We start from the raw sequence: 27,849 nt of genomic DNA, 5'->3' as shown, positions 1-27,849 counted from the left end.
GTATTAGTTTATACTTCTGTTAATATAAGAAAACATAAAATGTGTACATAATATTGTTACAATTACCATAATTATAATGAAAACTGAGCAGAAACCTTAAACCAATATCTACGCCTAAACCAACACAACTTTCACAAAATGTTTTGCTAATATCACATGTATTATTCTTCGAAAGACATGGAATATAAGTTTGTGAGAAGAATTGCTTTCTTCTTTTGCTCAAAGCTTTTTTATTCCCCAAATTCTGATCCAGAGGGGTGGCCATAAGATTAAACTTCCCCTCTCAACATTACAGCGAAAAGGAACTTGAAATCAAAGTGAATATTTCTTACAATATCAACATGCAAACATAGCCCGAGCCCGAGCTGTGGTATAAAAGTTTTCCCTTTTTACACAAAATTTGTTTCAAATGGAATTCCACTTTGAAAGGGCAAGGCCATTTTTATTTTGCAAAAGGGCACTTCCATTGGAATATCTTAAAAGTCAATGGGAAACTTTTGATGGGACACTTAGGCCAAGACCAGGGGGCACTGCGCTAATTTCAAGCGCTGGATTTCTAACCCTTGGTTTTAATAATATAATAATCAGTTATTTATAAAGAGTTGATTGGTTAGGAGGGAAAACACATCATTTTGTTTCCGGAGGAGTGAATAAATAAAACTCGTCTAGTTTTAAACCAAACACATACAACAAACAAGCTTCATAGATTTCATCAAATTTTTATGAAAGTACAAACAAAAAGTCGGGAACTTTGTGCACATTCATACAGGCTTATTTTGATTGCCATATTCAAAATGATGAATACTTCAGGATTAAATATTTGTGGAGTCTTTGAATGGTACTTCCTCAACTTTCAAAGTATTTCAGAAGAAGATTTAAATAATTAACAACCCCTTCTCATCCATTAGCTTTCACATTGTTCAATGAGTACCTCACCCATTAGCTTTCACATTGTTCAATGAGTACCTCATCCATTAGCTTTCACACTGTTCAATGAGTACCTCTCATACATTTTAACCTCATTACAGCTATACCCCTCATTGATCCGAGTTTTCACAATGCACCTCCATAACAGTGTCTGCCTCTCATTATGTTAAGCTTTTCTGTGAAATTATGATTCGTGCTCAATCACCTTGGGTTCCATTTGGCTAAGCTATACCTCAAGTGCTATACCTCTCACGGTAAGCATTCAAGTATACTAATGAACCTCTCGTTTACATTTATTTCAAATTATTCAATACGAAGTCTCATCTGTGTAATTATTTTCCACCAGTTCCATGACACCCTCTCATCCTTGACAGCTTTTACATGTTACCATGACAACCTCTCATCCATGTATGCACTCATGAGGTACCATGACTACCTCTTCTCAATTATTTCTCATGGGCTCCCATTATGTTCCTAGCCTAGTCTATCTTTTGCCAATCATGCGACATCACAACCTGTCTTCCCCGCATCAACCATCGCCTCTCGTGCGTTCTTTCATGAGGTACATACCTCTCACCCAAAGGCTCCACCATGACTATCTCTCAACAACAACTTGTATGTATGTGGTACCTAAAACACTTGTAAGCTGATGTAAGCTTTCATGTACCTCTAAGTACCTCAAACAAAAGCTTTTTATGTAAGCTTTCATAAGTTACTATGAGGAATGTCCACGGCCAACACCTCTCGTCTGAGTAAGTTGTTTGTGTGGAGCTATGACTATCCCTCATACATGCAAGCCTCACAACAAATTGGTACCTCCAGATCATAACACATTTTATGTTGTACCACACCCTTCTCTTATTCAGAGACATTTTATCCACCTCTCATTTACATAACCTTCACTTGATGGTACCATTCCTCACTTTCCTCATCCATGTAGACCTCCTGTGGTACACCTCGCACATTATTTTGATTTGGTAACCTCGCACTCGTGCACGCTGCTATTTGGTATTCGACAATCTCTCATGCAGGTAAGCTTATTTTCATAAGCTTAATGTACAACCATATACCTCATTTATGTACCTCTCATCAGGTGAAGTTTGCAGCAGCCCCATGTGTAATCTCTTTTGAGTAGTCTTGGTTCTGATCAGAACCAGAACTAACAGGTTCTTTTTAGAACCCACACAACTTAACATTTATTTACACATGGTGCTACCCACAAACCTAACCTAATTATACTCCCACCATGCAAAGTTTCAAACCCTAGAAGTACCTCTCGTCCATATTAACTTTCATGTTTACATTCAAGACTAGCTTTCATGTGGCACCAAAGACTTTTATGTGGCATGTTTTTAATGATATATTTATTAAGTAGGCCTATTTTTTTTAATAGTTTGATAACCCAACGAGAAAATATATCACTCAAGTTCAGCTAGAAAACTACTGAGCGTGAGCCTGCTAATTGGGGAACAACATAGTCTACATCTGTGGAACTCACTGGGGGAAAAGCACATAATCTTTAACCTAGAATACTTACCGTTTCAAAGTATTGAGGTAGTACCAATTTTAAACTGAAATAATACATTGATCAAGTTTCAACAAACTTGTTTCAAAATCTTAAGAACATGAATGTGCACAAAATAGGATAAAACAAAACTTGCTAATTGAATAAATATTCCCATAAGTGCCTACCGAATTTGATGAAATTTCCAGTTCGATAATTAATACGACTGTACTCCACCAACAAACAAAACAGTATAAAAACTGTGGCAATAGACATCACTACGCTTAAAAAAGGCTCTGTGTATAGGAGGCCTACTGCTTTTCAAACAAAAACTGAGCTGTTTTGATTTTCCACTAGTAATGCTTCAATGCCTCTTAAATCCCAAGTGATTAGAGATAACCATTTAAAACAATTATCATGATAATCTTCAAATATCACATGCCCATCACTTGTTAATCTATTAAATTGTTTTGTATGAAATAATTACCTTTTTTGTTAATTATTTTATAAAATAGCAGATTGTTCTCTTAGTGTAAGTTGGACAACAAACCCTAGACATACTAAAATATTGCACAAACTAAAAAACAGAAAATAGAGGTATGTGACATTTTCATCTTAAATACCTTTTTGATCTTTTGTACACATTAAGACAATCAAATTTTAAAAGGGCAAAGGCCTGATTTATCAGCACCATGATTCTTTGAGTAGATAATTTACAAAGTAAACTAAAGTCTGCCATCATGGCTGTCTAGTTCCACATGTGCAATAGCATCTGTGGCTCACTGAATCCCATCGAAATATGAAGGGGAACCTGACTATTTTTTGTATGGGAAAAATACAAGATGGCTGCTAAAGAATGAAAGTTGGTCGTACAAATCACACAGTCGATAGTTTAAATTTAAATTACAAACAAACCATGCACAGTGAGTTTTTGTGGATGGTTATATTGACAAATCAAAAGGCTACATGTATGATGATAAATAATCAAAAATGAATAAAATTCTGAGTTCTAGTTTCTTCTTTGGTTTATAGACTGCAAGTCTTGGAAGATTGGGACTCATTAAAGTGCGCAAGTTTGTTTCCTTCACACCTTAAAGCAATGAATGTGGGACCAAAGTGGCTCCAGAAATTGAATGAAAAAGTGCAAGACTTGCACAGCCTTACAGTGATATGGACCAATAGCAAAAACAAACGCCAGCCCTTACCATTGTTTATCACTGGAGGCTAATAAACCAACACAACTGGCCCCTGACTTATTAAGACTGCTCATCCTTATTTTCTTAAAACATTTCCTTAAAAGGATTATTAAAATTTGTTACAATAACTTCTTGATTAAACCAGTTCCTGTGCTATATAATAATTATTATTATTACGTGCAGTGGAATATAAAAACAATATAAAGAGAAGAAATTATTTTTCTATGGCCTTGATACAATAGACACAACGACAGAGTATGGCTCAAAAGCAAAATAGAAGCGATGGAAAAATGTTTTTTTTATTATGGACAATATTTACAACAATATTTTCTATAACAAGTTTCTATTACAGTCAATACTTGGATATTTCAAGTGAAGTTCACAGTTACAAACCTATGTTCCGACATCCCTATGTTCAAAAATTCCAAAGTTTGTATCATTAAGAAAAACAATTTCTTGGGGGATTTGAGAAATAATCTTAAATTTGAATGGCTTGAGGTACGTGAACTACGTGAACCAATGCTGTACAGTATCACCTAATGCAATGATACAAAACTCGACTGTGCAGTTATTTCAGAAGCTTTTTATTATTTTGAGAGTTGCATAAAGATTGGCTTATTTTCATGGAACTTGCAGTATCAGGGTGAGAACAGCGCTGAAAATCCATCTGTTTACAAATTTGAAGAAAATAAAGGAACTATTCTGTTGCAGCACCTACATCAATCGGTATCTATAAATGACTGGATAGATTTTCTGAATAAAACAAAACAAAACAAAGGCAAGCACTCGACTTTAAAAAGTTGTTTTTCACTAACAAGTTTGATAGAATGAGTTGGTTGTGGGTGGGGGAGGGAGTGGGGGGGTGGGTTGTATGCAGATGAGTTGTACTCGAGGAACAACTAGAGGCAGAATAAGCAATCACAGGCCTGATACTTCACGGAGGCAAGAAGGTGATTGCCTCCATGCCCTTGGTCTTTGCCTTGGTGCCCTTGATGGCCTACTGATGCTCCAGAAGAAATTTACAATTTCCTCATAGGGTGCCCTAATGCCTTGGTGCTCTTGCACTTTCAAAATTGAAGCATACAGGCCTGCAGTACTGCTATGAGCCACAGTGATTGATACTAAATTATAACATGAACTATTCAGACAAAATATCGGAGCACTCTGCCACTATCGTGAAGTTTGTTGAGACATCCAACTGCATGTCTGACGCTCTGCATGGATGTTCAGAAATAAATAACTTTCACGCCCACATATTTATTTCCTAAGTCATGATGTGATGATATCAACCTTTTTGTACAGAGGATAAATTCAGCAGCTCCTGTGGTCTTTTTTTTGTACAAGTGCTCAATTGAATAAATTGGATACAAAAATCAATAGTTTGTTTGAGTAGCTGAGCTACAAAGTATAAAAACAAAACAAAACCAAAGCAACACGATAGTGAATTTGTGGTTCGATAGTTAATACATTAAGGTAATTGATTCAAACTTCAAAGCGGAAAAAAACAGAATTGGAATTAGTCTTTCATCCATAATGCAACAGCTATTATACATTGGTCAATCTGTTTATGCATAGTGTGCATTCGAGTGATGTAGAAATATCTAGTCTTTTTCTGACAACTGCTGGAAAAATAAACTGCTTTAACGATTTTCGTTATATGATATATTTGTGTGGAAGAACCACCAGTTAATAGACCTTATGCATATGACATCATTTGCGTTTGGCGCCTTCACCTAGAGATCAAAAGGAGATTGTTCATTGGCCAATCGTGTCAGCATGCGTACAAATCTGTGCATTTTCATTGTGTCATCAAATTACCTGCAAGATGGCGACTGAATGACGTCAATGCATAAGATCTATTAAGATAATTAGCTGCCATTATGTTCCCATACTGTTCCCAATAATATCTGATATTATGCCAAAGGGTACACCTTCATGATTATGATCACACTATAGTTAATGGTCCCATGACACCCAGCCTATCAACCAAGATGCAGTCTCTATGAATATGGCCTAGCGAACCATCCCAGGTGAAATAAATAATGGATACATTTTCCTATCCTTGTCCAAACCTATGTTATCCATGCAATGGCAATGTAGGCATAATCTGCCTCATGGTGACCATGGACCATGTGGGCAGGTAGAAAAAAAGATACGACTGTTCATTTTAGTGTCAAGATTTATCCATACAGAAAGGTTCAGGGGTTGATTTCACAAAGATAGTCTTAACTCATAGGACTGGCCTCGAAGATATTAAAAAACTTAAGGCTAGTCATAATTACTTGTCCACAGTCCTAACTCGAGATAAGACTCTCCGTGAAATCCACCCCAGGAAGGGATTACTTACATCTAAGAGTCCAAAACAGGAATGTCATTTTGTGAACTTGTTATCAACAGAGACTCTCACATCATCATAATGAGATCACAAATTTAAAATTAATTTGAAAAATAATAAATATGCTTGGCCACACCTTTTAAAATATCTACTGAGAAACAAACATGCTATTATACTTGTAACAACACTCAAAAAGAAAAAACCCGAACCAAAACACAATAACTAAATGAATAAAAAAACTGGCTTGCCGAACAGAAAGAAAATGGCATGAGTAGGGAATGCCTTGAGTAGGCTTAGCTGTGAGTAAATAATCACCACGTGAAGAGATAAGAACACAATATTTCACAGAGAGCAATAATGTAATTAAGAACCTTCTAACTCATCACTGAATGAAAATGAATATCGCAACTATTTAATAACGCTTGGATTTAGAGCATTAGTGCCCCAAAACTCTCCATTCAAACCAACTATCCTGTCGTTTATGATTCACAGAGGACGATATCATCTCACATATGTACTTCTATAATGCTCCCGAGGCGTCTGACTGTATCAGGTTTTTCTTAATAAGCAAGTGTAATGGAGCCAATCAGCACATTAGAAGCGGTATAAATATTGCAGTGATTTTTCGGGGGGATATCGATGGGCAGCCGTGATGAAATTAAATTATTGATGGTTTGTACGGTCTGAAGAAGTAAAAAAAGGTTAGGAAAAATGTTTAAGCTTTGGTCCATGGACTTGAAAATAGTATATTATTGATGGGGAAAGGAATGATATTTAAGCTAAAAGATTACTCAGTACATGTATAATTAACTGGTATCACTTATTTCGAGATATATTTCTGACTACATTACATTCTGAAATACCATCCTCTTTATGACCATTTTGGAAATAGAAAAATTTTGAACATCAAAAAAAAAAAAAAAAGTGAATATTTTGAATCTGATTAAGATTTCAGGACTGAAGCCTTTCTCAGGCATGTGGCAGCTAAAAGCACACAAATTTGTCAAACAAAGATGTTTTTCTTTCATTAATTTCTAGCAACTTTGATGACCAGTTTAGGCCAAAGTTTCACAGATTTGTTATTGTATGCATATGTTGGGATACACCAAGTGAGAATACTGGTCTTTGACAGTTACCAATAGTGTCCAGTGCCTTTAAAGACCTTTCGACTAATAACAGAGTCTGCAAAGAGCAAAAAGTATCAAATGACCCGACCACCTTTTAGTAATGCGAGAATCACAATTCATAATTGCGCCAGCTTGCCAGGGAAATGTAAAATTGATGAAGCTTTGATGAAGGTATAATGTTGAGGTTATTCCCAAAATAAATATGACATTCACAGAGTAATATCCTTATAGTTTGTACTCAACTATACCAATGTACTCCCTCCCCATGCCCAAATAGAAAGGTCAAACTATTTTAGCGGCCTTTATGTATCTTTACAGCATGCAGACTAATGATATTGTTTCAAAATAAGGTTGAGTAAAAGTGCACCACAAACTATTTACAGAATATATATAAGATAATTGTGTACAGTCAAAAATATAAAATCACATGTAGAAACAAAAATAAACTAGATGAAAATAAATGTTATCAAACACAAAAGAAGGTTTGCAGTAGCGATACAGTGGAGAGTTGTTTGTGTAAACCTTCATTCGTGACTTATTTTCATCATGCAATCAACTGGATCCTCGGGGCGAGATGATAATATTTGATCAGAATTCTTAAACTGCTGGGCAGTAGTGATATTACAAACAACACAAATGATAAGCTGATATTTCAGAAAGAGTAAACCTAAGCGTTTGGTTGTTCCCAAGGAATAAATTTTGCATTTTTTTTTCTTTTTGGTCCCCAATCATTGCACAACTATTTTAGTGTCTGATCATATCACTGGCTGTGTCTTTGACTAGGCTCCTACTTTTATGTGTATTAGGCAACATCAACAAATAATAATAATAGTAATAATAATAGCCCATAATAAAATAGAGTCTCTATGCGCTTCTGTAAAGTAAAAGATGGGTTTTAAGTTTAGATTTAAATTGTTTAACAGTCTTTGACATTGGTACAGTCTTTGACATTGTCGGAAAGAGAGTTCCATAGTTTAGGTGAAGCATATTGGAAGGAACGTTGACTGTTGAACTTTGTGTTCATACAGTGTGTCAACCTTGTTTTGATAATAACGGCTCTATGACTAGTATTTATTTCTTTCCTTTCATTACAAACAAAACTGAAACTGATCTCCAGGGCCCAATTGCAGAGAAATGTAGAACACTTTAAACCAAAGTGTTTTCATATCAAGAATTATACGGACACTTTGCAGGGAAGGTGGAGTGAGTAGGTATACACATTTAAACCGGGGACCTATAACAAAAGATGACAATAGAGGTGTCCCAAAATGCAGTTGCCTTTAAATATATTTCCCAATTCATTTGCGATGGGAGGGGAGGTTTAGTCGTGTAGTTGAGATACATTTGGGTGAGATTATTCCACTTTTACAAATATGTGTTTGTCATTCCTACTAAACTATTAAGATCATACAGAAAAAAAGCAATGACTACCTTCTTGTGGTTATATTTTATAGACAACAAAAGACCACGGATAATGAGCCAGAATAACATGTTTACCCTACAGAACCCTACAGCTTGGATACTCCATCAAACCACTGGGTAAACTCAGCCTTTATCTTGGGGGGACAACTTTGGTGGGTCTTGATCAAAAACTAAATAATCAAACAGAGAATTTTATCATGTGCTCTAATTAATTACTCCTGCCCGAATACAAAATAAACGCACGATCGCTGATCATCTACCTCCTGATGAATGATTTATGAAATGCTTTGTCGATATTTTACTGGCAGGCACTTTCCTTTTTGAGTAATAAAATATTTATAGTCATTACGGATACAGACTCGCTACTTTATATTCCCAGGCACAAGACATTAATAAATATCCCTTCTCTCTCGCTCTAGGACCTCTCCGTAAATATGGAGATGTTTAGAGAGCAACATCCAACCCCCTTGGGTGGCCGACATTTTAATGAGGCAAAACGAAAAGGAAAAAGACGTGACAAGGGAAAGATAAAGTCTCATCGGTCTTGAACTATCATCTACATAACTCAAGGACGTCTGATCAGTGAAAGATATGGTAGTTAGTAGTATTTGAACAGCCAAATCTTCAAGAGGACTCCTGGGGGTTCAATATGGATTGTTCGGCTTCAAACAAAACTATAATTGTCATAACTCCAGTATATTTTAAACAGCGAACAGAGATTATTAAAATGGTTTGGCTTTCAAAATGTCTACATTTCCCCTGTTGTGAATGTCCCTATTTCAAGTGAAATAGGAATATGCATTTTCTATATCTTCTTGGCTAGATCAAGAAGGGGAAGAGAATGAACATTCCATAAGGATGGTTTCGTCCAACAATGGAACAAACACAGCGGACGATAATTATTTCAATTGCGACAATTTCAGTTAGGAACATAGAGTTTGAACTGCCTCTAGCTACCGGGCAGTCTCGATGGTCTAGTTGGTCTAGAATTGCAAAGGTCAGGGGTTCGAACCCCAGCCCGAGTAATATGCATTTTGTTATCACAGAACTATGGAGAGTATCACAGTGCTAACACACATCGATGTATATGGGTTAAACCAAAATTAATTAGTTCAGTTTCTTCAAGACCTCTTAAACATCTTAAAACCACCATGAGTCGAATATCCACTGCGACTCCTTTAATTTTCTCCATACCTTATGTAGATTCTTTATCAGTTACTAAGTGCTTTACAAAAGCCTCTACTGGGAAAGTAAAGCGACTCCCGCGTACCAGAGTCGCCAAGTTCCACTAACGAGAGTAGACATCTCCCGTCCCCGGATAACGCAGCTAACCCATAGGCTATCCAAGTATTTTGATCCCATCAGTGTTTTGATCCCCGATGCAGTTTTTCCTTGGCATTCAATTCTGGAGTTTCCAAACTGTGACGTTGGAAAGTTGGATAATCAATCCGCCGTTTTTACCCTCAATGTGACTTTTGGGAAATCAAAGTATGATTAAAATGACCACAGGTGAATATTAAGGTGTGGACGACTGACGCCGCCAAAATAACACGCCGTATCAGAGATTGTGATTTCGGAATCGTTGATGCTGATTGTCTGCAGGATATAAGTTTGGCGAAAAACAAACCGATAGATAATGGTATCCCTGCGTGACTTTGGATTTATAGATGGAGAGCCAATGGGTGAAAACCTTAGGCATAGCACATTTAAGGATATGAATTACAGTGAGTTTTGCTCTCAAAAAAGGTGGTTGGATAAAAGAAAAAGTGATGAGTAGAAATATCTTAAACCACAACATAGTAACAATACACTTTAAAACAAAAAAAGTAACAATTCCATGAGTTGCTGACTTCAAACACAGCCTAAGATGATTTAGTGAGTTAATAAGTTATAAATGTGTGTAAATATAAGATAATGAGTTTGATCGTTTTGTCAACAAATGTTTGCTTTCGGTTCTGAAGTAAGGAACTAAAACTTAATATTGTCATCCAATGAAATAAATGTGTGCAAATACAATTGGGGATAAAACGGTTATATATACATGTATACATAAAATGGTTACAATGTACATTGTGTGTAACATATAAATGAAGCATTCACAACAACTGGACAAAACATTGCAAACAGGTTGCCCATTATACAAATTTTGCTGCATAAATAAATAAAATGAGATATGTATTCAAGTATACATGGAGTCATATACATACACCAGTGTTGCTTGGTCAGAGCATAACTAAATAATTGGCCAAATTTGTCATATTTTTTACCGTATTTTTGACCGTATGAGGGCATATATTAACTGAGTTCAGATGATGCAAGTGAAAAGAAAAGAACTGGCTTTTCCTGTTATTATGTGTTTTACAACAATAAGATAAAACTGTAGCTGTGATAAGAAAACTCGCTACTGAAAGCACCTTCATGCGGTCAAATAAAATTTTGCTTAGCAGACTTATTTGCTAAGCACCATTTTGGGCTTTACATTGTGAAAATTGGCCCCTGTACACATGTATGTAGCCACACTGAGGCTCGAGTGAAAATGGTCGGGTCCCCCATTACGTTGAGTGGGAATCACGATTGGTTATTGCTGTTGAATACGGGGAACATAGTCATGATCAAGGTGGCAGTATTATAAAGTGAATGTTGTTTTACTGATGAACTATGGATATGTGGGAAAACTGTGATGTGTGGTGTTTTTGTTCATTTGTTTTCTTCAAAATAATGCTTTGATAGAAAGGCAGAATATAATTTTAAGCACGATAACGCAAAAAGAAGTTTCTATTCAAATCTATGATCATAATGTGGCCCGGAAGAAACCAGTCTGGTCCCATTTTTACAGTAGTGTGAATGTCACTATAATGTTCAGGGGTTTTGACAGCAATATTCACAGCATGATAAAGACCTATAGGCCTAGATCTTTCTATCGTTGATAGACAAACCAAGCTGCTAGGCATGGACCACCGAATGTTAGTAAAACACTCCATATGTTAACAGTTTGAAACAAATTCAACATTTCCTGCAAAATTTTAATCAAATAAAATACCTCCAATGATTATGTTTTTGTTTCCAACAAATTCAACACTTGTTTGTGTAACATTTTTACAAACAGTAGCTATCTTTTTTTCATTTTCATTTATGGCTTTCCATAGTTTTCCCAACATTGGTTGGCAAAAACATGGGCTGTGACACTGCAATAGAAAGGTATACAGGTCCCAGTGTATACATTAAACATAGAGTCCCATAGCAGCATTGGAGGCCAACCATTAATTCCCGATTCAGACTCAATTAGGAAGGCCATGGCTCATCCGGACTATGTGAGCATTGATGACATCAAGATCTAGCCAGAAGCTCAAAGATTAAAACGAACTTTGAGACAGTATTGAGTTTCAAGCAATAAGCTAGTCTGAGAAATAATGCCACCAATGGCGTTCGGCAAAGAAGACGATATCCAGTAATGGGTTCACATACACATGTTTATTAGGACTGTCGGGATTAAAGGCACTGGACACGTTTGGTTATAACTCAAAATATATATTAGCATAGAAGCAGCGGATAGCTGTTAGGAAACATTGTGAGGAAACGACTCCCTCTGAAGTAATGCAAATTTTTGAGAAAGAGGTAGAATTGTACAAAAATATTTGAATCTGAGAAACACTTCAAGCCTGAAGCCTTTTATTTCTCAGGCATCTGCCAATACTCAAATTTGGTGCGACAAGGGTGGTTTTTTTTTTGTAGTTTTTTTCTTGCAACTTCAATGGCCAACTGAGCCCAGATTAAGTTTTCACAGATTTATTTTGTATGCATAGATGTTGGGATACACCAAGAGCAAATACTGGTCTTTGACAATTACCAAATGTGTCCAGTGGCTTTAAGACTGGCAACATGAAAAGATTTCAGTGACTCTAGATCTATTTCAGTGGTGGGCTAAACAGTTTGAATATTTTCACAGTAATGTACCCCTATATGCAAGCAGTGTCCTGCCACATCTAGAAAATAAATCCCACACACTCCATTGATGGAACTTGTGCATCACCATCTAGAGGGGCGGAGCTTCTAACCTACCTCCCCTCTCCCACTGATGCTCACGCCAGGCATTGACGAGAAGTATCGCCACTATAACAAATGTATAATTGCTCAGCAAACAGCTGCAGCGATCCAATTAGCAAGCAGTACAGTCATGTGACAGATGGGATTGTAAACCACACCTAGGAAGCCAAACCCGTCCAGGGGCCACTTTCAAGGAGCTAACTGAAACAGAAATTATCGCTGAATAGTTTTTCTGCTAAGCAAAAAAAGGCATGATACAAGTCACTGATGGTACATGGTAATACAGTATTTTGGGTGGTAAGCAATGTTTTATTGGCTTTAGTGGATCTATGTCATTGGGCCCTGGGCTCCATTTCATAAACAGCTTATTGATCTGATGAACTGCGAATAATTGCTGAACAACTCATCTTAGAGGTATATCTTAGCTCTTTGGGAAATTGGCTCCTGGTCTTGTAATATTTAAAAAGCTTTTAAGAAAATGGCCTACATTTTAGACCAAAAGCAAGGATTTGAGGTTATAGGAATTGAGGCGAAGAAAAAAATTAGATTAATGGTGGATAGATTACCATTGAATCCATCAGTGACATGACAATTATAATGAGTTGTCTTTCTTTACCATTACTGTAATAGACTATGCATGTCTTGCGGGTATTGAACATTAGGACCAGTTGAAGTGCGCAACTTTGTGATCATTCCACGTTAAAGCAATGTACGCGAGACCAAAGTGGTCCAAAACACCTTTGAATACGTGCGAGACTTGCATGGTCTATAGTGTAAATCCGCAGACTGCTCCATATGTATGTATATTATATACAAAGTTATGTTAAGAACTACTTGTGTTACTGCTGCACCGTTGGGAGTTCTGTTTGCTTATGTGCTCCACTAGGTGCTGGTGACGGCTGTTGTTGTTGTTGTGGTTGTTGTTGTTGTTGTTGTTGTTGTTGATCTTGCGATAATGCATTCTCTGTGGGTGGTACTTGTGTATCTAAGCTGGTTGCCGTGTTATCGCCGGGCTGGTTAACGGTTCCATCCTCCGGCTTTGTTTCACTTCCATTACTCGCCGGTTCTATCTTATTCGGCCTGTTGAAGGTTTACAAAAATTTAAAAGAATTATTTCCAGAATAAGCATATAAAATCACCAGTTTGAAGAAAAAGTTGTATTTGAACTGATCTCACTTCAAATAAAGCATGATATTACACGGTCACCCTAAACTGTGGTCAAAGACATTACCAGAAGATTACAGAAGAATAAAAGGGGACCAGTTGCTTTATGACTTAATGTTTCTTTTGCTGGGTACCATACTTCAGCTTACATGTAGAAGGGATCTGCCATAGGCCTACTTGATTTGTGCCATACACGAATAAATTAACAAATTCCAGGAGTTATGAGCGAGGAGTACTGCCAACTGCGGAAACCGTGAGATTAATCACCAGTGGGAAAGAGGTTGCTCGAGGTAAATTTCTTTGTCGCAAAGTTCTGAGTCGAGCTGGTACACATTTACAAGATTTGGCTATAACTGGTGAGTCTGCTGCCATCCTATTTAGTTTCCACAACTGTTGTAAGTATTTTTCAGAAATACAATACTTTCTAAATCTGAATCATTTTTTCACGTATATATCATGGAAAAAGGTGACAATTACTGACAAAATTGCTCTCATCAGGCCCAGGATTCCCTTAAAGTGAAAAAAAAAATAATAATAAAATAAATAAATACAAACAAAATAAAACCATCATGACAGATGCAAGGTTGTTAACCGCTTTTGTGTTTTTTGTCCCCAAAGCTTAAAAAAACTTCTTGCAATTTCAATCAGGAAAAAAACTGTCGAACGATAACACAAGACAATGTGACATAAAGATCTTCGCTCCTCAAAAACTTCCTACAAGTAGTACAAAGCTTTTCTATCATCAAGTACAGAGGGTAAACCTTAAGGCAAGCCACTGATAAAACACACACAAAAACATCCACACAAAAAACCCTCTACATTTAGTCACAGCAATACAAAAAAGATAGAAGTACATCTCCCGAGGGATGTTTCTCCGTATACAGACGACTCACGGGGGCGCAACAAAAAAAGGGAAAACTCCTCACAAGCCTCGTCAGTGTCGGAATATCTTTTCCAAATTTCTACATTCCCTTAGAGAATTAATTCAATTACCGTCCGACAATGACTGCGCCTTGGGGGTCGAATAGACTCTCATAAACATGTATCCATCAAAAAGAAGGTAAAATCATGGGGGTGCATGCTGAAAATTAAGAAAGGTGTGTTGCTTGGAGGAGTTAGTTTCATTCACTGTTTTCTTAAACAGCTGGAAATGGAACAAGGCCTGGATGCGGATACAGGGGCGATGGAACTTCACCAGTTAAATATTTGACCCAAATAACGCAACATTTTTTTCCTTGCAGATGCACTCTTCTAGAAGTACAATTGTACCTGCATTGAAAACTGCAAATAATTGCTCACAATACTCTCATCAATTGTTAAGAATTTAAAATCTAAAATGACTTAAATTCTTAAATCCTTGAGAAATGAAACAGAGCAAATTGGTTTTCTTCAAAACACACACAAGAAAATGTAGATGATGGATGTAAGTTTCCTGTCTGCTAGAAAATTGTTCCCCTAAAAAGACTTCCCAAATGACGTCTAGCACCAAGACTATTGGAGAAAACCACACTCTTGTGGAACAGGTGGTACTCCCTCAAGGTGTGGTTTATTAAGTTGCACCTAGTTTAATAGAACAAGCAATTAGGAAAGTATGCCCCCGGTGCACCAGTCTATGTCCACCAGCTATTCCTACCATTATACGTACACAACGTTTTAGCCATCGGGACATTTTTTGTTTGCCCTCAGAGAAACAGCTTGGAAGGTTAAGAGTGTTCAGTTACCTCATAAAAATGAGACAGTGCGAAAATGATATCAAATTTCTTGAACAGAAGATAAAGACAAAAAATCCTCATACACAGGCATCTTCAGGCGCGTATGCTTCGTTTTTGAAAGGGCAAGGTCACCAATGTACTTTCTCTTTGGTAAATTTCTACTGTAGCATTTCAAGGGCACCAAGGCAATGATCAGGGGTCATGGATGCAACCGCCTGTGATGCCTCTGTGAAGTATCAGTCAATTTTGAACGTACACAAAGATAGTTTTCCTGAATTCATATCTTACTTTTCTCTGTTGTACACTTTGAACTCTGCATTCAAGCTGTCAAGCTGGGCCTGCATTTCCTCATCCTGTAGTAAACATAAAACAATAAGAAAGTTGTCTTTAAATCAGATTTTCCAGTATACTTGTTTCCCATAAATAAACAGGTTTTCTAGTTTACAGGTTTGATAATTACATAAACAGGTATATTACAGATTTTCCAATATATAAACAGGTTTTCCGGTATACATGTTTTCCAATATAGGTTTTCCCATATACATTGTATAAACAGGTTTTCCAGTTTACACATTTATCAAAATATAAACAGGTTTTCCCATTTGTAAACAGGTTTTCCGGTAAACATGTTTTCCAATATAGGTTTTCCTATATACATTGTATAATTAGGTTTTCCTATATACACATTTATCAAAATATAAACAGGTTTTCCCATTTGTAAACAGGTTTTCCGGTATACATACTTTCCAATATAGGTTTTCGCATATACATTGTATAAACAGGTTTTCCAGTATACACATTTATCAAAATATAGGTTTTCCAGCATAAAGGTAGGAAGCTCTCACCATCAACACCTCGCTCATATTTCAAAGATGGTGTGGCATTTCCAAAGGGAATAACTGAACATTTCAATCATTGATACAGTATTTCGTAGCACGCTACATGTTTGGAGTCACGCGTCAACCCTCGGTGGAAAACTTGTCCACTTCAAGTTCTCTTATTTCTAACAAGACTACATACATCACAATAAACAGCAATCTTGTGTCAGGCGACTTGCTTGATACAAAAAAATGGACGTTTGTAATGCACAATACCCATATCCTGCGCATTACACACAAATTTAAATATAAATGCAAAGAGAAAGTACAAATTACTCCAACTACACAGCAATTATCCTAAACATTGGTTTTAAAAAATGGGCTTCAAGGCCAATTTCAGTTTTGTTATCCAATAGATAGACTTCTTATTAACATGGGAGGAAAATTATAATTCCCTTGCCTCATGTTAAAATGGTGTAATATGCCACTGTGTTGAATTGCCTCCAAATGCATTGTTCGTCTGTATTCAAAGAAAGATTGATGAAAGTCAAGTTCAGTTTTGTAATCCAATAAATAGACGACTTATCAACATGGGAGGAAAATTGTAGGTCCCTTGCCTCAGGATAAAATGGTGTCATATATCACTGTTTTGGATTGCCTTGAAATGCATTTTTTGCTAAATCCAAAAACAGTTTGATAATAGTCAAGTTCAGTTTTGTAATCCAGTAGATAGACTGCTTGTCACATGGGAGGAAAATGGAAGTGCCTAGCCTCCCAATAAAATAGTAGATCATGTCACTGTGTTGGATAGCTTCCAAGTGCATTTTTTTATACAAAAATAAGTTTGAAACACTTTTCAAGAATGGTTTTTAAATTATTGTACAAAGATAATTTTTTGATTCCTATTTAGATAATAAGCAATAACTTTTCTGTGCTTAGCAAATGTTAGTGCTTACGCGCTTCAGCTTCCTTACTTTACTTTCAAGAGAAGAAAATACTAGATGGCTATTAATAAAATGAATAATTTCTTCTGAGAAGTAACAACGTTTATCACGGGCTGTGATGAACGACACAGCACGCAGCTGCTACATTTTTAAAAGCGTGCCAAACATCGCCTTTAACGTGAGCTAAACCCCACAGCGCAATATCCACAGAAAGCCATTTTCTCCCCGCTACACAATGCGGACCGACCCCTTTCACTTATTCCCATAACATTTTGTTATTCACTACAAACAAGCTGACGTTTTTGCAGATTTGGCCAGTCGGAGACAGAACGGTGCCTAAGACTGCCGGAGGCGCTTGCCGTCCACCTGTGGCCAAACACCCATTAAGAGTTTGGCAAACACCTGCAAACAGACACGTTTAACAAGAACCTGCTGACAAAATTCATCTTAAAGGTAGTATTTGACCCCCAGATAAACAAAAAAACATACCAACATTATTTTCAAGAAACATGTTTAAAAGTAGAATATAATGATCCGACACACAAGTATCACCGAAGTCGCAGGGCTTTCCTTTTACGTCGCGAAGAAAGACGGATGACCATTTTGTGGAGTCAAAATTTTGACTTCATAAAATGGCCGACCCTGTTAGCCAGATAATTAATCCGTATCCTTCCAAAATATGAGTAAAGTCATGATTCTGTTTTTGCAGGTAAATTGCAAAACATGTTCTTATACAAACTAGTTAGCATAGAGCTATGCTGAAGAGAGAGAATAACCGTAAATTCCTTTAAGATGACGCACAGTAATGAAAGCAAGGGTTAATTTATCAAGCAAACTGCGATCTCTGATTGAAGATGATAATAGTGAAAATGTATTTTAATGGATTTTCCCCCTTTCTTTTTCTCTAATGTGTCACATCGAATGTCTTAGGGTATACATTGCCGTTGAAAAACCTGGCGCCAAATAAATACTCTCAAATTAGTTGTTATTGGAAAATGTTCAGAGTTTATGTTCAAGGCTACAGATTTTTCTTTGTGGAGGTAGACAGTTACACATTCTGCCTGGATTGCAATTACATTACAAAAACAGATTTAGCCTTCGAGAAACTCTGGGGTCAAACTGATGAGCCAAAAACTATTTTTTTGCATTAACACATACAGTGTAGGTCCCTTTGGTTGGTAAAAACACATTTAATTGAACATATCAAGTTTATTTATATAAAATATTTCTCAATTAGTCTTTGGTGAGACGAGAAATGAACTAAAAATACCCCCCAAAAAACAGATGGAATAAAACCCAAATAAACATCCTTTCTAGTATTCATGATTGACAGGATTCAACCTGCAGGGCTTTCATGTTGAGAAAAAAAAAGGAGAAAGAAAAAAAAAGGAGAAAGAAAAAACACCGGCAGGCATCGCAACTGCATCTATGCTACACTCTTAAGGATACATACAATACAACTGTAAATTCAGCGTCATTATTCGAGAGAGAGAAGGGAGGGGGGTCATTGATGATGTATACTTAAACACATTTTCCTGCTTCCTTTTGTCCGACGGCAAATTAAGAACGAATCCAACGGGGACAAGGACCCTTGATGTGACATCAATATTCATATATCTTTGGGGACTGTTGCAGCAAACCACCGGAATGGGATGGTAGCCATTAACGGACAAAAAGAGAACAAAAAGATGGGTCTCACAACTGCTCATGTCCTGGGCACAATTTCATAGAGCTACTTTTAAGGAGAGAAAGTAGCTAAGCGCAACTAAAGTTTGCTTTACAGATTAAGGTTACCGGCCATACTACCATGTCACATGTTCAATTTGTGCCTGGTATCCTGTCCATTTCTGCTTAGTGGAAAATCGTTCAGCAATAATGTCTGCTTAAGCAGCTCTATAAAATTAGGCTCAGGGGCAGATTTCACAAAGCAATAAAATTCATTGCAAGACAAATTGTCGGTTTTACCACAGTGATTTGTATTGCGGGTTTTACCACAGTTATTTGTATTGTGTCATCACACTTTTACTTAGCAACTGCTATTGATTTGCAGTCGAGATCAATTATATCTCTTTGTGAAATCGGCCCCTGATAGTGCAACAAATTCTGCATGCTCCAAATGTCAATGTGCAAATCTTTAGGTCAATTTCGTAGTCAATGACGTTAACCTTGACCAGATCAAGGCAATCGATTATTGAGACTTGCTTCATACTCGGGGAAGTTGATAATAAACAAGATTGTGTGTCAAGCGACAAAAATATATCCAGAAATCATTTGAAATATGTGATGAAGGTTAAGTATCTAGAAGTAGAACAGCTGTTGGGCTCATTTTTCACAAAGCACTACGATTCATCTTAAGAAGAGTTGTCAGTGTAACCATAGAGATTTGGTATATTGTGACATCCCATTTTACTTAGCAACAATGATCGATTTGCAGTTAAGATCAATCTTAGCTCTTCGTGAAATCGAATCTATGCCCCTGAATATGGCTCTTGAAGGGGCACAGCAATTTGTCCTGTGTGAGGAAAATGTAAACTTGTATTGGAATTTTGTAAAGGGCACCATCAGCTATTTTGGGGCCTGCCTTTAAAAAAGTAAATTGAAGGAAGGACAAATGCCCCTTCGGCTTTCTTCGGCGACAGGGCAAAATAAAAACATTACACTTAACAGCAACTCTCTTGCATTGACTACATTTTCAAAGTGATGGCATCTCAAACTCATCCTGAAAAAGTCAGGCATACATGGAGATATTTCTAATGATGCACAGGTTGGTATATAAATGGTTGTTTCATCGTTATTTGTAGACTTTTGAGATGCTGGTGGCAGCAGACATAACACTCCTTTACTGCGGCTTTGAGCATGCACATACATGCTTAGTATTGAGCGTGTAGCTCTGAGCATGCGCAATACTAGCGAGAACTGTGAAAAGTGTGTCCAAAAGTCTCCCATTTAATGTGCCAGCTTCTCTCTCTTCAACTTACAATATCTTTTCCTTTGGAGCTCTGCTTGGCCAGGCGTTTCTTCTTCTTATGCAAGGGTTTGGCCTCTATGATCATCTCCTCAAGTTCAAAGGTCGGGTCACAGTTCAAATGATCCTTCTGTTGAAATAACAAATATAGAAATGGGGGAGAAAATCAGTATGAGTTTCTATTATCTTTGAATCTAAACTTGTTTGTGTTTTATATGGCCTTAAACATGAGTGAGAGTCCTAGCTACATGGTAGTAATCAGATGTGTATGGCTTCTGCCTGACTGGCACCCAGAACAATGTATACAAATGTAGACGAATGGTTTAATCATTACGACATACATGGAATCACAATATGGTCAAAGAGGCTTCATCAACAAGGCCAACGTCAAAGAGCAAAAAAGTCCGCAGGTCAAGTGTGACTGCCTGCTTCTTAGCAATCAGTGAGGGACCTTAAAGTCACTGGGATGGATTCCACAAAGAGTTAAGATTAGTCTTATCTCGAGCTAAGGACGTAACTTAAGACTAACCATACAATTTTACTATCTTCTAGAACTAGTCCTAACTCTTTGTGAAATCCACCCCTGGTCACTATATAAAGTAACATAGTTACTTTAAAATAATTGTAAGCTTCAAAACTTACTTGGTAACTAGCAATTGAGAGCTGTTGATAGCAGTATAAAACATTCTGGGAAACGACTCCCTCTGAAGTAAGTAGTTTCTGAGAAAGGGGTAATTTTTCACTAAAATAATATAAGACTACAGGCCTGAAGTCCTTTATAGGCATCTGATGAAAGCACACACATTTGTGCAACAAGGGTGTTTTTTTTCTTTCATTATTCTCTTGCAGCTTAGATGACCAATTGAGTCCAAATTTTCATGGTTTTTTTTATTGTATGCATATTGTCTGGATAATAGGCAATCCCTAGTTGGTTAAACACAAACAAAAAGTCTGGTCTTTGACAATTACTAATAGTGTCCAGTGCCTTTAAACAGTCTGGTTTCTGACAACAAGACACCCATGATGTTAGTCTCAATCTATCCATACGACATGTCATCGTTGCTAGGCGATACCTTGTTTTCAACGGGACTCTGGATCCAGACTTGAATTTAATTTCTCGAGTGGAGAGCACGTAGTTAATAGATCTCATGTCATTTTGCTGGCTTGATTGTCAAGGCCAATGCATTCAACATAGTCATTGCTCATGGTGAAATGGTACAGTATTTGCAATTGTTTGTCTTAACCATCAGATCTAAGATTATGTCACGATCCAATATTGTACCTCCCAGCCCTTTTCAGGGATGACTTTTATTGAAAAAAAAAATGTTTTTGTCATTACTGGGAACTTTAAGTAAAAATTGTATCTTTACTAAATGAGGCATACAAAGTCATTCTTGAAATTTAAATTATTATTTCAAATCATTTTGTTCATTTTAAAGTTGGTTTACAAGAAAGGATGCAAAATAGTTTAATGTGGTAAAATATTTTGCCTTTGAGAAAGACTCTGCCAGGGTTTGAAACGTCAGCATTAAAGGAACACGTTGCCTTGGATCGGACGAGTTGGTCAAAACAAAAGCGTTTGTAACCGTTTTTTATAAAATGCATATGGTTGGAAAGATGTTTTAAAAGTAGAATACAATGATCCACACAAGTTTGTCTCGCAATTGCGTGGTTTTCCTTCTACTGTGCGAACTAACATGGTCGGCCATTTATGGGAGTCAAAATTTTGACCCCCATAAATGGCCGACGTGTTAGTCGACGAGGTAAAAGGAAAACCACGCAATTTCGAGGCATGTTTGTGTGGATCATTGTATTCTACTTTTACAACATCTTTCTACCCATATGCATTTTATAAAAAACGGTTACAAACGCTTTTCAAAGACCAACTCGACCGATCCAAGGCAACGTGTTCCTTTAAGTATTTTTTGCATACCCTTGGAAAGAGCAATTTGAAAGCTACTTTGGTAATAATTTTCAAATCTTGACTGACTCCAAGTGTTTTTAATGTTTACCTGTAAGGAACAAAATGCCAAACTGTATTTTAACAGACAAAACAACTTCAAACGCTGACACTACCGTTACAATCTTAAAAAACAAGGTCTTTGAAAAGGTTTTTGAAAAGGTTTTTGAAAGGTTTTTGAAAGAAATAACGCAATTTATTACCCAGGGTCAATACCATGGTGGTATGACCCTACCTTTAAAATACATACTGTACACATCTGTCTGATACATTTCTTGCTGGGGGGGGGGGGATGGAGATATTTCTTATATTAAAACAAAATAGAAATAATATCGAAGTCTTATATAGCGCACGTATCTACCAAACAAGGTACTCAAGGCGCTGAGTATATACAAACTTTCAGAAAGATAGGTTATTGCAGTGATTAATTCTGAGACCCAATTATTTAGCACCTTATAAGGGTTTACAAGGTGCTACGGCGCATTAAGCAGCCACAACCAGGAACACCGGGGCGAACCCCTTCTCTTTTCAATAAGTGCACTGGGTTCTTTTACATGCGTTACACAACACAGAAAGAGAAAAGGAGAGATGGGATCCTAACTAGGACTGTTTCATTGTCACATATATTACTAGCTAGCGGGGAGAACACATGACGAAGTAATAAAGAGTCTACGCTGTCAAATTAAGCAGAGGGTTGATCAATCATGGAGGAAGTGAAATTGTATGACAATTTTGTTGATGCTGGCTCCACGGTATTCAATGCATAATGCAGCATTTTCATTTTTATGATTTAAAGGTAAGGTGTGGTGTTGGTGATGTTGGTTAAAGAATGTACTGTTTAAAGGCACTGGGCACTATTGGTAATTGCTCAAAATAATTGTTAGCAAAAAAACTTACGTAACAAGCAATGGAGAGCTGTTGATAGCATAAAACACTGTGAGAAACAGCTCCCTCTGAAGGAACATAGTTTTTGAGAAGGAAGTAGTTTTCCACTAAAATATTTGAATTTGATTTCGAGACCTCATAACTAGATTTTGAGGTCCCAAAATCAAGCATCTGAAAGCACACAACTTCTTGTGACAAGGGTGTTTTTTCCTTCATTATTATCTCCCAACTTCAACGACCATTGAGTTTAAATTTTCACAGGTTTGTTATTTTGTGCATATGAGCAGATTTCACGGTTTAGCTGGAAATTTCTTCAAGTGCAAGTGCATACTCTTCACAACTACATGTAGGTAATCTCCGCTTAAACAGCTAGCGCCGAATTCAGCGCTTGCACAGTAAGCGGAGAACAGTGGGCACAGAATGAAGCGGTAAGCAGAGCCATGAAAGCAAGGCCCATCCAGTTGATGATAACTTTTGAAGGATTATACTTACAGGGGGCACAAATGAAGGCTTGATCTTCATGTCCAGAACGGCGTCCCAGTCGGCATCGGACATGAACGGATGCTTACACAATGCCGCTAGGCTGATAAGTCTCTGTTGGGGATCTCGAACCAAAAGCTGCAGAATCAACAAAAACCATCGGTCAATTCTTTTTAGTAACAACATCTTGTATTTGAACTGAGGGTGTCTTGGGAACTATCGAGGGAGATGGGTGTACTTTGGGAATGTGGACAACTTGATCCGGGGAAAAAAGATGGATTCCTTAATAAGTTTGGGATGAGAGATTTTATTGATGGCTTTCATGAAATTCGTAGGAATCTTTGGAGCTGTCCCCTCCAAACATAACAACATTTTGCGCCATGAATGCTATCATTCACCGACATGGTGCACTAGAAATGTTCGTTATTATTATCATTATTATTATTAATAAAATACATAAAAAATCCTTAGTAACCAAACACATTGTTCTTTCCTAGTGGTTCCTTCTTTAGTGCATTTGGGTGTTTCGTTTTCTACATGTATTTGTGTGGTAATGTTGACCACTTGATACCAATGACTTTAACATATGTAACCTTTGCTAACAAAAAGAGTGACTGCGTACATTCAAGGGCCATTGTGGCAGGCAAGATACTACACTGATCTAAGTAATATTTTACATTTTGAGTCATATTGTCCACAAAACATGGAGTTATAAAACAGCTGGACAAGTTTTGAGATAGTAATAATAATAATAACATGCATTTATATAACGCTTAATACATGGTTTCTAAGCGCTGAAATATAAAATAATTAAAACTGAAGGGGCACCAAGACCAAGACCAGGGGCAATAAGAAACCTATTGTACAATGTTTCAAATCGCTTCTAAAACTTGTTTACCTTTAACCTTCATCTATTCTTGAGCAGTGTATACTAAGTATCTTAAAGGTTTGGGGTCACATCGTTCTTCTTTTGCTGAATACTGATAAATGGGAATTAGACAAGGGTTTCAGACTTTCTGAAAAAAGGAAACGTGACAAGTCAAGACTGTAACCTGCCGATCAAGTCATGATGTGCCACTTTCAGCTGAGATGAAGCCGTTTCTATGCAATCCATGAGGAGACATGTAAACAAGGTATATGAACAGGATGAACGTGATTTGAATAGAGCCAAGACAGTTTCCGATCCTCCAATCTTCAACTACTTTTATTATAGACGTCATAGCTGTAAAGGTTTGCAGCGAACGTTGCATTCGCAAGCCTTTTTTTCTGAAAGTAACACCAGGGGTCGATTTCACAGAGAGTTAGGACTAATCCTAATTTATAAAAAAAATGTATGGCTAGTCCCAAGTTAGGATGAGTAACTCCAGATTAGACTAGTCTTAACTCTTTGTGAAATCCACCCCTGTAAACATAGATTGGGAGTTCTGCTCTGAACAGAGTACCAGTGCTGTAGCTTATCTTGATTGATGCAACGTCGGCAACCAGACACCTTTTTAGCAAACATGGCCAATTGTTGTGGTACCAGCTGCTAACACATAGGATTTGAACTGCCTCTGCCTCCAGCTTGGTGGTGTAGTAGCAAGACATCTGCTCTAGCCAGGCAAAGGTCACGTCTTTAAAATCTAACCCGAGAATTTTTTTTTACAGAAATTGGGAAAGTACTGAATATACAGTGCAGTGTTTAACACAACATGGTGTGTAGGAGTAAAAACAAATAATACTCTTCATCCCGAAACAGAACTAACATCTATGGCCAAAGTTGTAACATATCTTGTATTCACAAAGCTGCAGTGGAGTGTAAAACACACTGAGTGCTAATTGACATCTTAAACAACCCTGAGACAATTTAACCAGCCATGGCTGCCGCAGTCCCGATACCTGTTGCAACTCTAGACGATTTGGGAAACACAGAGTGCTCCTCTTCATGTCATCACAGTCTCTAAAATATTGGTGCCTGCGAGCAACAAGAAATTTACATACACGTCCTAGGTGTGTGTGTGTCTATGCGAGTAAATGTTAGCGACTGGACCCTGATGGAAGGCACACAGTGTTTCAAGAGAGAAGTGATTGGTTGTAATTGTGCTGCTGGCGAGGCTGGCGTTTATACAGGTGGGTGAAGCATGTCTGGCCGGAAGGCCAAATACTTCAAATAGAATCATCTAACCGCAGCTTCAGTTTCTCCCTTGGACTCATGATTTATTTTCCCCACAGGAACTTGATGTCTTCTGTCGTAGAATTTCAGCATGTGGTTTATTCTTTATTGTTTTTTAGTTTACCTTTGGGTAACAAATTGAGTGGATAGCGGGACTTGAACCTGCCACCTCCAGATTAACATTTCGGTGCTCTACCAACTGAGCCATCTAGCTTTATGTCAACGCTATCCCTTATTCAGGTCTGATACTTCAATGAGGCAATGGAGGCGATTGCCTCCATGCCCCCTGGTCATTGCCTTGGTGCCCTTGAAATGCTTTAGTAGAAATTTACAATTTCCTTATATTAAAGGGTGCCCTTTACCAAGGAGAAAATGCCTCGGTGCCCTTGCCCTTTCAAAAACGAAGCATTTAAGTCACATATATTGACAAACTTTAAAGTGCATGCAGTGATCCTGCTGTCATCGATGCATCATCCAAGACTTGACCGTTTTGTTTTTACAATCAAATAACTCTCCCCTGTTCATCAAATAGTGCACCCCGGTACTCGCTCAAAACCTGGCATGTTCGTGTAGAAACTCAAAATTCCATTACAATAATGCATAGAGACAGATTGCCAAGTAACTGTGTACACAAGGTTGACTCGTGTGAACATCAGGTTTACATAACACAAGGGTCTCATCTGTTATGGGCTGTCCACAATGAATAACCTCTAAACATGCAGTGCGTTCTTTCTGTAATTATACATGTACAACCTGGCATGATGATCAATACGTTGTTTTTACTAAGGGTTGGGCGGGGGGATCTTTAGAAAAATTCCGTTGAGACTGAAGGCTCAGGCATGTCATGCTCCTCTCAAACACATGATAAAGGACGACTCCATCCTCAACTTATTTCATTCCATTTACTAATTCTGCTTGTGAAGCGAAGGAGTCCAAGAAAAGTAACTTTAATCACTGTACTAGCCAAGAACCCAATGGAGAGAAGTCAAGAAGGACATTTCAGTTTTAGATGAAGGAGGAAAACCCCAGATGATTTCTTCAAAGGAAAACCCACGCAGCCAGGTAGAGATTGAAAACCCATATCCTGAGGATACGTATAAACTGGCATCACATAAATGAAAATTTGTGTTGTTTGACTTGACAGCCTCCATCTGCCTCAAACAACAAAGAGGGACTTGGGTTGGGAGGTTGAAAGGGGCTTGACAGAATCATAAAAGCATCAAAATATTGTGCACAAAAATACAAATTATAAATAAATGTCTCCTTTTTTAACGCCTTCATCAACTGAAAATTGTAAAAGTAATGACTCCATTCTAAAATGATTATCTATTACAAAAGGAAATGTTTTCCATTTTTTTAATGCCTTTGATCAACTGAAAATGTTAAAAGTAAATGAATCCATTTTATGATGGTTAACATTTGTTTCCAATTAATTGTCCATTGAGGCATTACACTTTTCCAAACGAACAGTTGTGACATTTTAAGATAGCAATTACTAGGTGAAACATGTTTAAGATAGCAATTACTAGGTGAAACATGTTTAAGATAGCAATTACTAGGTGAAACATGGACTGTTATTGCCTGCCTTTGAAACATAATAGTTGTTATGCTGTGATGATGAAGTTTATTGTACATCAGGTCAACTCCTGGGCAAGTCCACGAATGAAAGGCATTTTAATCAATACAATGCATTGGATGGAAATATGTCACTTGGAAAGTAATTTACTTTCCTTTTAGCGGAGGAAGTTGAGTGGAATTGATTGAAGACAAACATCACAATCTATTGTGACACGTTTAGTAGCTAAGAAAGAAGTCTTGCATATTTTTTATCCCGCTTGCGATTGACTCCACTAGAGTAGAGCTGACAACATTTGCATCTTGCAATCAGGGAGATGTTATTAATAATAATATGAGACATTAAAGAGTGCATAGTGCAGGAGCCTCTATGAGCAATGCAAAACATAAAAACAATAAACCAATAGTTGTAAAAAATACATATTCTAACAAATGAGTATTTTTAAGTATTTCGCTCAGAGTGCTGGTCAGAATTTTATGGTTCTGGGTGGTGGCTGCCCAGCAGCGCCCAATATGGCTACAACATTGACGCTTCACTATGATACAACATGTCAATTGCAAATTTGCTACAATGTACACAAATGTGTACCCATCCACAACAAGATTTACAACAATCCTCAGTCTTTTGTTAATGTTTCT

The 27,849-nt window shown here is 37.2% G+C and overlaps 1 protein-coding gene across 1 annotated transcript in view; it reads right to left on the bottom strand.

The window, feature by feature from the left end:
- LOC139940691 (serine/threonine-protein kinase 32A-like) overlaps positions 1-27,849 on the bottom strand; it is a 79,463-nt gene continuing 51,614 nt past the window's right edge. The window contains exons 9-12 of the mRNA XM_071937052.1: positions 23,496-23,621; positions 20,172-20,288; positions 15,720-15,784; positions 1-13,635 (exon numbers count right to left, since the gene is read on the bottom strand). Coding sequence (XP_071793153.1) covers positions 13,395-13,635; positions 15,720-15,784; positions 20,172-20,288; positions 23,496-23,621 — 549 coding nt within the window. The 3' untranslated portion in view covers positions 1-13,394. The remainder of the gene's footprint in view (positions 13,636-15,719; positions 15,785-20,171; positions 20,289-23,495; positions 23,622-27,849) is intronic.

Source organism: Asterias amurensis, chromosome 8, assembly GCF_032118995.1.
Source record: "Asterias amurensis chromosome 8, ASM3211899v1".
Classification (NCBI taxonomy): domain Eukaryota; kingdom Metazoa; phylum Echinodermata; class Asteroidea; order Forcipulatida; family Asteriidae; genus Asterias; species Asterias amurensis.
Note: the sequence above shows the minus strand (reverse complement) of the source record. Positions and strands in the feature narration are given on the sequence as shown.